General features: G+C 41.8%; 2 protein-coding genes across 3 annotated transcripts; one reads left to right on the top strand and one right to left on the bottom strand.

Annotated features, from left to right (window-relative positions):
* Window positions 726-3,348, top strand: LOC104715163. The gene is made up of 2 exons (XM_019229910.1): window positions 726-1,785; window positions 2,096-3,348. Exons 1-2 carry the CDS (start codon window positions 726-728, stop codon window positions 3,346-3,348), a joined length of 2,313 nt encoding a protein of 770 aa, XP_019085455.1.
* Window positions 4,078-6,141, bottom strand: LOC104710813. Of its 2 annotated transcripts, XM_010427469.2 has the most exons (4): window positions 5,970-6,140; window positions 5,005-5,250; window positions 4,761-4,904; window positions 4,078-4,646 (listed from the first exon to the last, which is right to left on the bottom strand). In XM_010427469.2, exons 3-4 carry the CDS (start codon window positions 4,839-4,841, stop codon window positions 4,155-4,157), a joined length of 573 nt encoding a protein of 190 aa, XP_010425771.1. In that variant the 5' UTR covers window positions 4,842-4,904; window positions 5,005-5,250; window positions 5,970-6,140; the 3' UTR covers window positions 4,078-4,154. The 2 variants fall into 2 exon arrangements, with proteins under 2 accessions (XP_010425771.1, XP_010425770.1); XM_010427468.2 differs by having other exon boundaries at window positions 4,761-5,250; window positions 5,970-6,141.

The following is a 14,565-nucleotide window of genomic DNA, read 5'->3' as shown; positions in this document are numbered from 1 at the left end:
CAGGTGACCCTAGAGGGAACTAGATGGCGTGGTGAACGATAGGAACCCGGATTAGTTTTATTTTGTGTCTATTGTAAAATACAAGTATGTTTTAAACAAACTCGGCACTAAGCCTTGTTCAAAAACTCTTTTGTAATAACACTTTTTTGTTAAATCAAAGTATTCGGGTTTCCTTTATTCGAGCGAGTCATACTGGTATAGACTTTGTCCGAGTCGGCTCAACGCACGGCGTATCCGTAGGGTTGCAAAGCCTGAAGGATGTGTTGTGTGGTCGGGAACCTCACCGATGGACTGGCCAATGGGTCCTGATCCGTTCTTGCACCCGGCCGGATCGTTGGTGAACGTTTCCCAAGTAGCGTCTTGGGGCTGTCCGATGGCCTTGGTGGTCATAGTACAGTTCGGGGGCGTTACAACGGTTGTATCAGAGCATGGTTATGATGCTATATATGACTCGCGTTTTCAAACGTTTTATCGAGTCAAAATGGTCGCAGTAGACACTTAGGATAATCCGGTTCGTTCATCACTTAGGGTTAGATGGGATTAAGTAAACCCTTTGTTGATGGTGGATGCAGATGTCTGGTCAAGGATCCGACAGGTCTAGATCCATGCGCTATTCGCCGGGCACAGAGAGGGGTTCAAGTCAATAGTTTGGTTCGGAGGAATGGGGTTCGTATTTTGATGATGCGCAAGGGGAAGAGTCGTTCCCAAACATATTTGAACCAAACATGTTTATGCCGGAATGGGATGTACCTGGCGCGACGCCGAGATACACACCAACTAGCTCAACCTATTTCAGTACACCTGAGGATATGTATCCGCCAGGATTTCCACCGAGGGGTCAGTTCGCTGCTAACCCAAATCGGGATATGCCAAGAGGAGACCAAGTTCGTGGAGAAGGCCCGAGTGAGCCGAATGTACCAGAGACCCAGCAGACTCTTAAGATGATTCAAGACCTTTTGAATCACATGATCCAGCAGCAGCAGAATCAAGCAAATCAGTCATCAGAAGATTCATCAGACCAATTCCTAAAATGGGTAATGATGATGAGAAACCTAGGACTTCCCAAGTTCAAGGGAGATCTAAACATGGTCTTAGCAGACGCGTGGATAAAAGAATTGGAGACTAATTTTGAAATGTCTAAATGTCCGGAGGAGTTTAGGAGACCAGTCACGGTCAAATTTCTACAAGAAGACGCTCGTGCATGGTGGGATAGCGTGGTTTCCCGCTATCGATTTCAGACTATATCATGGGATATATTCAAGAGGGAGTTTGAGCAGAAGTATTTTCCACCAGAGTCGCGTGATCGACTGGAAAATCAGCTCTTGCGTTTGGAACAAGGTGAGATGAGTGTTCGAGCATATGGGAGAGTCATCACCCGACTACGGAGGTATTTGTACCAGGGTAATGACGATGAGCTAGCCATGGCTCGGAGGTTCTTTAATGGACTCAGGCCAGATATAAAGGGAAGGTTGCACGCTGTGACATACCGAAGTGTCGCAGAAGTGGAAGAGAGAGCAGTAAGTGTTGAGGAGGCCATTGAGTCGGAGAAAGAAATTATGGCCCAAGAGAAAAAGAAAGAACCCGTGCAGCAGACTAAAGTTATGAATTCCTGGAAGGTGAATCAATTAGGACGAAATTGGGGTGTAGGTCGTGGTAAAGTTAACATGACTGTTAACCAAGGAGGACGTGCAGTGAATAACATGGATCCCAGGGGATGCTATGTGTGTGGTCAAGTTGGGCATTTTGCTCGAGCTTGCCCGACCGTTGTGGAAACTAAGAATACGAGTCTTTCGTCTGTCACATGTTTCAACTGTGGCGAGATGGGACACTATGCGACCTTATGTCCGTCAAAGCCGACCAAACAGAACGTCCAAACTGTAAACCGTGCCCAGCCAGCGTAGCAAGTGAAGGAACCCCCAGCAAAGAAGCAAGCGATCCCAGCAAATGTTTTTGCTTTAGGAGTAGAGCCACCCAAAACCCCAAAGGCCGCGAAGGGCCCTATAACAGGTTTGTTTGGGTTCTAACTCGCTTGTGAATGTTGTGTGATTGTGTGTTTAATTTTTGCATTGCATTTTTATATTTGCTTTGCATTTAGGAACATTACTTGTTGGTGGTAACCCCACACATGTACTGTTCGATTCGGGAGCGTCCAATATTTTTGTGACTCCCGAAGTGGTTGACAAGTTTGGAGACTTGTGTGAGGAAGAAGAAGTGAACATCAACGTCTACACCGCTGGTAATCAACCACCTTTGAAGACGAGAAGATGGCTTAAGGAAGTGTCGATAGTCTTGCAGGATACAAACCTCCCGGTGAATCCTCTAGTGATGCCGTTGGAGAGGTTTGATGCTATTTCGGGAATGGATTGGTTGTCGGAGCACCAAGCCCATATAGACTGCAGTAGGAGCAGAGTTATATTTGAAAATGGAGGTAGGACACCTCTAATTTTCAATGGAATTAGCCCGAGTAAGACGGCGTACTTCGCATCAGCAGTGAGGATCGGAAGTTCGTTTGATGAAGAAAGTGTGTACTTAGTCACTCCTACCGCCATGGGAGGAGATGACAAAGAAGGTTTGGGAGTTGAGGACATTGCCATAGTTAAGAACTATGAGGACGTGTTTAAGCCATTGGAAGGATTGCCTCCACCAAGAAGCCATCCTTTCACTATAAATCTTGAGCCTGGAGCTGTCCCTATTGCTAAGGCACCGTATCGCATGGCACCATCCGAGTTGGCTGAACTCAAGACTCAGTTAGAGGATTTGTTGGAGAAGGGTTTTATACGACCGAGTTCATCGCCATGGGGAGCCCCAGTGCTATTTGTCAAGAAGAAGGACGGAAGCATGCGTTTGTGTATTGATTACCGAGGAATCAATAACATAACCATCAAAGACAAGTATCCGTTGCCACGGATTGATGAGCTGTTAGATCAACTCAGAGGAGCAAGTTGGTTTTCGAAGATTGATTTAGCCTCTGGCTATCATCAAATCTCAATTGCGGAACAAGATGTGATGAAGACTGCCTTTCAAACAAGATATGGCCAGTACGAGTTCGTGGTGATGCCGTTTGGACTTACCAACGCGCCAGCAACATTCATGCGGTTAATGAATGAAGTCTTCCATGATTATTTGGATCAATTCGTGATAATATTCATCTATGACATCCTTATATACTCGCGGAGTGCGGAGGAGCACGCGGAGCATTTGAAGAAAGTATTGGAGAGATTAAGGGAAATGAAGCTGTTCGCAAAGTTCAGCAAGTGTAAGTTCTGGCAAAGAGAGATTGGATTTTTAGGACACCGAGTTTCGGAGCAAGGCGTGTCCGCTGATCCAGAAAAGATTGCCGCAGTTTAGGATTGGCCAAAGCCAACCTCAGTGACAGAAGTCAGGAGTTTCTTAGGCCTTGCGGACTATTATCGGAAGTTCGTAAAGGGGTTTTCATCCATTGCAAAACCTTTAACACTACTCACCGGTAAAGGGGTACCATTTATTTGGAGCGAAGAAGTGGAAGAAGCTTATAGGAAGCTGAAGGAAGCGTTAACATCAGCACCAATTTTAGCTCTACCCGAGCCAAACCAGCCGTACTCTGTATATACCGATGCATCAAGAGTTGGCTTGGGATGTGTTCTGATGCAAGGAGAGAGAGTTATTGCCTATGCCTCCCGACAATTAAGGAAGCATGAGGAAAACTACCACAAACATGACACTAGTAAAAAAGTTCTATATAGTTACGGAATTATTTGTAGGTATAACTTTGTTTGTGTAGCAAACATTTTTTTGTTACTGATTTGTTACAAAAATAGTTAGTAATTATTTGCTAGTAGCAAAATATTCCATCGTAGATAATTGTAACAATTTGCTACAAATTTGTGACTAACGGAAAAGTAGCAAATTGCTACGGTTTGTGACAATTTGCTTTAGTTATTTGTTACAGATATAGTCTGAAAAATCAGTAACAATTAGCTTCAAAAAGAAACAAAATGGGTGTAGGATAAAGGTGACATTTAGCTACACATCGTTTTGTGACAAACTTGTTCACCGTGTTAGTATTTGTGACAATTATTTACGACGTAGATACGAAAATCAAAATTTATAAAAAGCTACTGAAATCACAATTAACCTGCAAATATCATTGCAAAACAAAATTTCAAAAGCTCCAATTACAGAAAATAAAACAGAGTTTTAAACATGAAGAAAATAAAACAGTTTTTTAAGCCGGTAGAGAAAAGAAAGAGTTCTAAATAGGTAGATTGAGTAAAGAAAGGTGGGAGAACAACATCTTCATCTTCTTCTTGCTCATGAGACTCATCAGGGACATTAGTGGGATGACTTCGATGGACATCAGCCATTTCTGGAGGTTCAGTCGCAGGTTCAGGATTTTCTTCACCGTTCTCCCTGATGTTGCCTTGAGTTGGGCCAGTGACCGACGCACCCGTTGCAGAAGTTGGCTGAGCAGAGGGGAAAGTGTTTGCGTTACCTTCAGGCATATATTGCCTCATAAACTCAACCACAGTGGCCAGCTGCTCTTGTACAGAAGTCATTTGGCGTTCAAGAGAGATTCTTTGCACTGCACCAGCTGAGCTCTCCCCTCGCTCACGTATGTAGTTTTGTCCCCCGGTATCGAAGATCCTCCCACTGTGAGATGGTACCACCTACATAATATCGTTTAAGTTAAATATGAAATCTCATAAAAGTTATACCTCATCGACAATATTTTCTAACAGAAACAACTTAATAAGTGTTAAGCAGACTTCATATTCACTTACCGCAGATAACAACACCAGTAAATTATATAACTTACTGCAGATAAGAACACCAGTTGAAAGGAGAGCATTTGTGAACAACATTTAAAGTTACTGCAGAGTTACCAATCACTTACAAGCAATCGAGTAGCTAGAGAAAATCACTTACTGCAGGAGTAGGAGCAGCAAAAAAAGGGAGAAGAGAAATTAGTAGTTTGTAAGTTAGTTGGATAATATTGTTGACTTAGGGTATAGAAACATTAATTACCACAAAAGTTTGCCACCAAATATCTGTCCTCTCATCAGGAACGTCTTATCAGTTCCTCCATGGTCCCATAAAGCTCCATTGAGTTTTCTCGGGTGGAGGTGTGGCTGAGATTCTCTTTCAGGAGCACTCAGCAATGCATCGAGAGTTTGCTGGCTGTAGTTATTTGCGTGCAAAAATAAAGCGCTTGTACAACGTGTGGCTCCTGGAGGTATGGAGCCTGGCGGTATGGTACTTGGTGGCATCCATCTTCGGAACACAAACAAAAATAAACAAGTCAAGTAAACAAATCCACAAAAATTTAGTTAAGTTTAAACATAGAACAAAGCCAAGTTTAGAGTCCACATCTACAAATCCTAACCATCAAAAACATGTTCTTAACAGTAGCAAATAGCAACACATAACAAGCAAATGACAACACTTAAAGCAAATCATAAGTGTCGGAAGACATAAACCAGCAAAAGAACAATATCTAAACACCATAAATAGAGCAGCAAACAAGAAAAAAAAACCAGAAAAATCGAACACTTACTCAGCCAACTAAAACAATATAAACTAAGCTAAGTGTCGGAAGATATAAACAATCTATAAACATCAACAAACAAAAAAACAATCATATCGACCACTTATATACAATATATAAACATCATAAATAGAGCAGCAAACAAGAATTAAAAAAAAAAATCAAAATCGAACACTTACTCTTGTTTAAAATTCAAAATCAAACATATCTAAACATCATCAAGTTGAAAACGTCCTCAAATCAAAACATTAACAATATGAACAAATCAAATTCTATAAAACCCTAAACATAAACAAAAACAAAAGATCTAAAAAACCTTAGAGAAAAATAGAATTGAGCATGGAGACAAAGAGAGACAGAACAAGTAATTAGGGAAGGGAAGAAAAAGAAGAATTGATTACTAAGAAGAAGAAAACAGAACTAGTAATTAGACACCGTCAGTTACCTGCTGGACCTGACTCGGAGGATCGTGATCGACGGTGGCCGGAGAGACTCAATACAGTTTGTGAAGAGATCGATCGGAGATCGGTGACAGCTGCTTCAACAGAGGCAGAAAGGGCTTTAGGTTTTGTTTTCTGATTTTGTCGATGTAAACAAAGAAGGAGAAAAATGGTAGTGTATATAATTAAAATCAAACAAGTGGGTTGTATATATATTTTGCTACGACCAACTCGTCGTCACACGTCGTGGGTTTTGTTACAACTAAATTGTAGAAAAATAATCTTAATTTTTTTATTCATATTTAACTATAGAATATCCATGGCTACAAAATAATTTGTCCCTTTTTTTGTAGTAAATTTGCTATAAATATTTTCTGTAGCTTTTTGTAAAAAAATTGCTACGAATAGTAACTGATTTGCAACAAAATCGATTAACTAATATTTTGTCACTAATGCGTAGCTTTTTGTATATATAATTTGTTATTACTTATTCTTTAGCAATAGTTTATAACTATATGTCAGGTTTTTTCTAGTGTGACCTATAGATGGCAGCCGTGGTGTTTGCGTTAAGGATATGGAGATCCTATTTGTATGGGGAAGCGGTTGAGGTATTTACCGACCATCAAAGCCTTAAATACTTGTTCACGCAACCAGATCTAAATTTGCGCCAGAGAAGGTGGATGGAATTCATTGCCGATTACGATTTGAAGATCCAATACCACCCAGGCAAAGCGAATGTAGCGGCAGATGCTTTAAGTCGAAGGAAAGCACAAGTGAGTGCCGAGAAAGATGTGGAGTCTTTAGCCGAGGAATTGAAGAAAGTAAGGCTTTTAGCCTTAGAAGGAGAATCTAGTGAGCCGTTGGGTTTACAAGATGTAACTCAAGCGAGCCTACTACGTCGAACTCGTGATGAGCAACCCAAGGACGAGAATCTGAAGAAGATTATCGAAGAGTTGAAAAGTTCAGAAGGACCGAATGCTAGTGGTTATCATTTGGCAGATGATGACACCCTACTTCTTAATGGGAGAATCACTATACCAGACCGGAGTGGACTACGAGAGGAAATATTGAGAGCAGCCCACAGTTCAGCGTTAAGTATACACCCTGGAAGCACCAAGATGTATAAGAACGTGCGCAGATATTATCATTGGCGTGGATTGAAGAGGGCAGTAGCACAGTGGGTAAGCCAATGTGACTCATGTCAAAGAATCAAGGTAGAACATCAAGTGCCAGCAGGATTGCTACGCAACCTGCCCATACCAACGTGGAAATGGTACTCTATCTCGATGGATTTTATTACTGGTCTACCAATAAGGAAGGGGAGAATCAATGATGCAGTATGGGTAGTGGTTGATCGTTTAACCAAAGTAGCCCGTTTGGTTCTAGTGAGAAGCACGGATCAAGCGCCAGTCTTGGCACAGAAGTATATAGACGAGATTTTGAAGTTGCATGGTGTGCCAGCAAACATTGTCTCTGATCGCGATCCGAAATTTGCGTCGATATTTTGGCGAGATGTGCACAGGGCGTTGGGAACAGATGTTCACATGAGCACCTCATTCCACCCAGAGATAGATGGACAAACAGAGAGGACTATCCGAACCATAGAGGACATGATCCGACTATGTGCTTTGGAATGGTCATCAGATTGGGAGAAGAATTTGCCTTTGGTCGAGTTTGCGTATAACAATAGTTATCACTCAAGCATCGGCATGTCACCATTTGAGGCGATGTACGGAAGGCCGTGTCGAACGCCTTTGTGTTGGACTGAACTTGGGGAAAGAACGAGTTTCAATCACAAGCTGATTGATGAGACAACGGAGAAGATCAAGTTCATACGGGAGAGTATGAAGAAGGCACAAGACTGCCAGAAGAAGTATGCATATCGTAAAAGGCGGGAAGTGGAGTTTAAAGTCGGAGATATGGTGTACCTGAAGGTCGCACCGCAAGAAGGAAAGGATCGATTTGGTAAAGTGGGAAAGCTCGAGGTAAGGTTCATTGGACCATATCCAATTGAGCAGAGAGTTGGAGAAGTAGCCTACCGACTAGCTATGCCAGAGATGATGGGGCTACATAAAGTCTTCCATGTTTCACAACTACGGAAGCATGTGCCAGATCCTAACATGATTGTGCCCGAACCTATCGAGGAGTTAGAGTCAAATCTGACATACCCCGAAGGACCGTTTGGAATTGGGCAAAGGAGGACGCGGAAGTTGAAGAATAGGAGTATTCCTCAAATCCAAGTATTCTGGGGAAAGTAGAACCGTAAAGTCACCACATGGGAAGATGAGGATAGGATTCGAGCCAAATATCCTCAGTTGTTTGTCGAAGAAGATGAGGCAGGACCCTCAGAACCCTATGGAATTCGGGACGAATTCTATTAAGAAGGGAGAATGTAGTGACCCTCGCCAAGGGGTAAATATCAAAATGAAAACCCAAGGCAAAAAGGTCAAGAAAGGGAGCCAGCAAGGAGAACAAAAAGATTGCTGAAGAAAAGTCCGAGGAATTTTTAACGGATTGAGAGATGTCCGTGTCGTCCGAGACGTACCGCCCGAGTCGTCCGTGATGTACCGTAAAGGCCGAGAGAAGTTGCCGAGTAAGTCGAGGGAAATTATATGAAGGTTTACCAAGGATATCCGATAGAGCCGAGAGTTGCCGAGGATGTCCGATAGTGTCGACGATTGTCGACACAGTCCGAGAAGGGAATCGAGAGTTGCCGATAGCGTCCGATAAGAAGGACCGAGAGCTACCGATGTCGACCGAGAATTGCCGAGAGAATGGTCGAGAGGTACCGGGTGACGTCGACAGTTGATTGACGACCGGTCGAGCCGACAAATTTCCGGAATTTGTGGAATTTGTCTTCTCACAATTTGACCAATGGGAATTCATGCAAGATAAGAGAGGAATCAAGAGGATATTCCAAGGAGTCTCTACAACAAAAATTTGGAGTGGAAGACATCATGATTCCCATGCAACGAATCATATTTCATGCAAGTGTGAATTGAGAAGGCATGCAAGATTCCATGTGACAAGTGTTGTCTACACTTAACAAGTGTACAACCACAAGATTGTGTGGCTTAGAGGAGAGGCACACGACACACATGCATTGGGCCAAGTCGCTCACCTCTTTCTCTATATAAGGAGCTCTATCTTCTCTTATTTTCGCAAAAATTGCTTAAGTAAAGAAGAGAGAAAGAAAGAGAGGAGAGAAAGAGAGAAAGAGGAGAAAAAAAAAAAGAAGTATTGCCGCAAGGAAGAAGAAGAGAAGAGAAGAGGAAGCAAGACAAGACTATCGCACGACCGCAGTTAAGTGTTGAATCGAGAAGGAACTCGATTTCAACAAGGAAGGATTTAAGGTGTTACCATGAAGAAAGTCCGATCACTCTTACCGAGATCGCCGGTTTTCTGTGAGTTCAGGCACATATTTTTGCCGGACTAGATGGGGAACAAAGACGTCCATCTTGTGCACAGTTTGCATGAGCATTTAGTTGCATTTTACTTGATATTGTTGTCCTTCCCATCCGTACCACATGCGGCCGCGACATGCAACCCATGTTCGTGTGTTGTAGGGTTGGTTACGAAGAGCTCGGAGGTTACGGGGCTCGCTACCCTGGCCGAGGCTGTCTACACGACACTGTAGCTTTGAGTGAAGTCCGATTGCAAGCCTTTGTGGCTGTGATACGGTTGTTCAGGAGGGGTTAGGGAGAGGAAGCATACCGGGCCCATGAATTAGAACTTGTTTAAAACTCTTGTTTTATTTCAAGTTTATGTTGTTGCGTGTTGTTGCATGTTATTGCATGTTGATGTTATTGCTTGCAAGATTAATTTGCTTTGCTCATTATCTTCCGCATGCTATCTCTGATTGTTGTTTGACTGCTTGAAGTTGTGATGCTTGCTTGGATGTTGTTGTTGTTGATGTTTGGGGTTGGGGAGATTAATATTGTGCAGGAACCCTGAGCTCACTAAGTAATCTTAGATTACTTATGATAATATTTTGCGCTGCAGGTGACCCTAGAGGGAACTAGATGGCGTGGTGAACGATAGGAACCCGGATTAGTTTTATTTTGTGTCTATTGTAAAATACAAGTATGTTTTAAACAAACTCGGCACTAAGCCTTGTTCAAAAACTCTTTTGTAATAACACTTTTTTGTTAAATCAAAGTATTCGGGTTTCCTTTATTCGAGCGAGTCATACTGGTATAGACTTTGTCCGAGTTGGCTCAATGCACGGCGTATCCGTAAGGTTGCAAAGCCTGAAGGATGTGTTGTGTGGTCGGGAACCTCACCGATGGACTGGCCAATGGGTCCTGATCCGTTCTTGCACACGGCCGGATCGTTGGTGAACGTTTCCCAAGTAGCGTCTTGGGGCTGTCCGATGGCCTTGGTGGTCATAGTACGGTTCGGAAGCGTTACAGTCTTCGTAGTAAAATCTCCATTGCTGGCCGTGTCGAGTGAAAGTTGATACTTAGGGTGTAGTCCTCTATAGAAGGTACTTAAGAGGTTACCTTGAGCAAAACCATGAGGGGAAGTCACGTTCATAGTTCTTGAAATGTTCCCATGCTTCATAAAAAGATTCGACCGGTCCACGTTGAAAACTTTGCAGCTTGTGGCGAAGAGAATTGGATCTTGACTTAGTGTAGAAGTGGCTGAGAAGACTGACTTGCATCCTTCCCAAGTAGTGATTGATCTAGGAGGTAGAGACTTTAACCATCTATGAGCCATGTCGGCAAGAGAGAAAGGAAAAAGCTTACACTTCAAGTAATCTTCGGGAATTCCATTGGTTCTTGTTGTAGAGAAGAATTCTTCAAAAAGATCAATGTGGTCCATCGGGTGTTCAGTAGTAAGACCATGGAACTGATTTTGCTTCACCAAACCAATAATTTGAGGTTTAATCTCGTAATCACGTTATGGGGGATGAGTGATACGGATAGCAGCGCGGTCTTGAGGATATTGATTTGGAGCATCATAGTTGGCTATGGTACAGTTAGGAGCGGCATGTCTTAGAGGGTGCACATAAGCAGGTTGTCTTCCGCTAACTTGAGGTAGTGGTGGATTAATGAAAAGAGGAGGAACGTCGAGGTTGTCTCCCACGCCTAGAGGATTAGCATCACGAGGAGCTTCTTGATGGTCTCGGCCAACCAAAAGGTTGAGTTGCGGATCAGCGGGTGCAAGGATGGGGTTGCCACCTTGTTCATGAATCAGTTATCCTTGCTCGTTGGGGGCAGGAGGTATCAGCGGTTGGTCGAGGTTAAGGGGACCTTGGTCCTGGTTCTTTGGCCATGATTTGTTGTCTTCGAAATTTCCTGATTTCACGTTCTAGTCGATCAATGTCTTGAATTGGAGATATGGTTCCGGAGGGTTGACTCCTAGTCATGCACAACAAAATCCAAAAACAGAAACTAAAAGGGAAAAAAGGGGTTATCGAAAAACAAGAAAATAAAAATTTAAATTGAAAAATTCAAAAGAAAATTTCAAAATATCTTCGACGAAAGTTCTTATCAAATTGAATGGGCAGCTAGTTACTCCCCGGCAACGGTGCCAAAAAGCTTTGATGTGTGTAGAATTTCACTCCAAATCTTTAACCTGAAAAGACTACACGACGACTGAAAGTGCACAGTTAATCAATGTAGTATTTTAGGATCAATCCCACAGAGAGTAATAGCTAACAAATATTGAATTATAAGAGAAAGAACTATGGCTAAAACTAAATAAGAGATTGGGTTTTTGGTTTTCCTAATATCTATTGCAAATAAAGAAATCGTAAATAAAAGCGGTTTAAAAACTATAAGACTAAGGCGTTGGCTGTTTTGGGAGTCATCTCAGGGTTTTCATGGTTCTAAGCAATATTAAGTGTAAAATCTAACAAGTAAATACTAATTTCGGTCTAGGTTCTCAACTACGAAACACTAATGAACTAACAAGCTATTTTTATAGAATGAAAGTTTAAAGTCTTCATACTCCATTACTTAACTTTCGCAGGCAACGACGCATGTCAACCAGTTAGTAAAACAAGTTCGATAAACTCCGCAACTCAACTTACACAAGTTACGACGCGAGGTTTTGGTATAACACTAGTTTGGAGAAGTAGGATAACATGGTTAATGCTCCCCTTCTCTAGATCAGCACTTGGTGATCAATCCAAGCACATGCATTAAGATAAAGATGTCCCAAAAGAACTCTAATATAGAACCGAAAATAAGATCAAACAACCTAATTGAAGCGAACCATGAATTCCCATTGAATTACCCCATAAAACTCAACAAAGTAAACTACTCGCTCATGATGCAAAGAAACGACATTGATATTATAAAGAATAGCATCAAAAATGAATCAATAAACAAAAGGGGTTCAAAGGAAACTTCTCTAGTTGTCACAAAAGTAACTTGATCCCAAAAGCAATGAAAGTATGAAAGAACTAGAAAGAGTAGAGAGAGAGATTGGTGGATCTTCAAAGGCTTCGAGAGGGATGAGAGTTTGCGGCTGCTTCTCTGCTCGTGGCTAGGGCTGCTCCAAAAGCTGTTGATAATGCACTTGAAATCACACCTTGAAACCCTAGGTCTTAAAGAGTATTTATATGGTTTTGTCTTGGATTAGGGTTTCTGAGGGTAAAAGCGTATTTTCTTCTTATGTGCAGGACAAGGGATGGAGAAAGAGGCTTATGGACCGTGGTGGAGGCTTGGACTGGGCCGCCATGATGGTCGCTGGTCAGGCCTTCATTAAAAGCCCATCGGCTGGATGGTTCTCCTTACGTTGGTTTATAACACGTCTTAGTAAATTGGGCATATCTTCCAAATGGCTTGACGGATTGACTTGATTACACTTCGAGGAGAAATATGACTCTCTCAGCTTTCCATAGACACCAAACACATAAAATTTGAGTTCGGGAATTACTTCAAAAGTGGCATGTACTGTAAAGCTCTGAATCTGTCCTGAAACATGTTTTCCTTGTCTTTTGGTCCAATTTGCTATAAAACCTGTAGAACCTTGTTAACATCTGAACTACTTGATAATAGACCTAAATACATATGAAATCTATAGCTAATATGAGTAAAGTAATGATGTTATCAGAAAACTTTGGGGTCAATTTGTAAAACTACAAACTTGGCCCTTCTCCTGTCGGCTTACTAGGGTGTCGACCAACACCAAGGGTGGTGTCGATCGACACCATCACTCAGAATTGATTCCAAGTCAATTTCTTCGGTTAAATACTCCAAAATGATCTAAATTGCTCTATCCATGCCAAAATCCTAGAAAACATGTAAAGACTCATGATGTCACTATATTTTACTATATTTAAGGCCTTGTTTAGTTAATGTTTTGCATCATATAGAAGTGATTCCTTAGGTTTTATAGCCATTTATGTCGAAATATGAACTTAGGATGTTTAGAAGCATGCATTGTATACATTTGTGCATTTAGACTATTATTAGGTGTTATGGAGCTCTAAAAGGGTAAGGAAGGACTTGGTGTTATTTCTAGAGCTAAACAAGAGGATTGGAAGTATCAGCAAGGTAAAAGAAGGTATTCGACCATACCACTCGAGCAGGCATACGGTCAAGTACATGGTCGGATTCATAATGAGCTTCTCAAAGATCCATTCGAATGAAGATCTTCCGTTGCGATTCAGCTTCAGCCTTCTTCTTGAGAGTTGTCGGAAATCGATCTATCTTTCCAATGCTGGTGGTCGCAGGTCAATTGAAGCTGTCATTCAAGCGTTATTACTGTTTTACTGAACCGATATCATTCCAGATCGAAGACTGGAGTTACTTGACGGACCAACCACTCGACCATGCACTCGACCGAGCATGGTCGAGCACTTGCAGCCAACTCTCTGTTTTGTCCTCTAGCTAACTAGGGTTTCCCCCTCTTTACTATATATATGTGCTGGCACTTGTGGCTGAAAAAGGGAGACCCTGTAGACACCTGATAACCTAGTTTTTGCCATTTTTAGCTATTTTTACATTATTGCATCATCTCTTATCTTTTCTCTAGATTTTCATAGATTTGTAACCTTCATAACTTTGAATCTATTGAGTACTTTCTTTCACTTCTTTGTATTAAATTGTTCATCTCATCATTATCTATCCATCCATGTCTATATCATCATTTTCTGGGTTTGTGTTCTTCATGATGATTTTTAGATTTGATGAGTGGCTTAGGATCTTAGAGATGGGATAGGTTGGTAAAGAGTTATGTTTATCTAGATTTTTTAAGCTTGATTGTTTATAGATCTCTTCTAGATTAGATGTGCTCTATGTTGTTCTTATACTGAGAGGGTAAGGAGAGATCTTAAGCTTCTTAGCATCACACCAATGTCTAAGTTGTTCGATAAGGCTAATATNACCCATGTTCGTGTGTTGTAGGGTTGGTTACGAAGAGCTCGGAGGTTACGGGGCTCGCTACCCTGGCCGAGGCTGTCTACACGACACTGTAGCTTTGAGTGAAGTCCGATTGCAAGCCTTTGTGGCTGTGNAAGCATGCTAAGAGATTAGATGTTTAATATGATTTTTGACATTAATGATATGAGTTTATTGCCTGTTTAGTATGGTTAGGATGTTACTAAACTTGATTGCTATTGTCATGAGAATGGATTAGCAAGTATTA

The sequence above is a fragment of the Camelina sativa genome, chromosome 9, assembly GCF_000633955.1.
Source record: "Camelina sativa cultivar DH55 chromosome 9, Cs, whole genome shotgun sequence".
In the NCBI taxonomy this organism is placed as follows: Eukaryota; Viridiplantae; Streptophyta; class Magnoliopsida; order Brassicales; family Brassicaceae; genus Camelina; species Camelina sativa.
The sequence above is the reverse complement of the archived record's forward strand: the minus strand, read 5'-3'. Positions and strand labels throughout refer to the sequence as shown.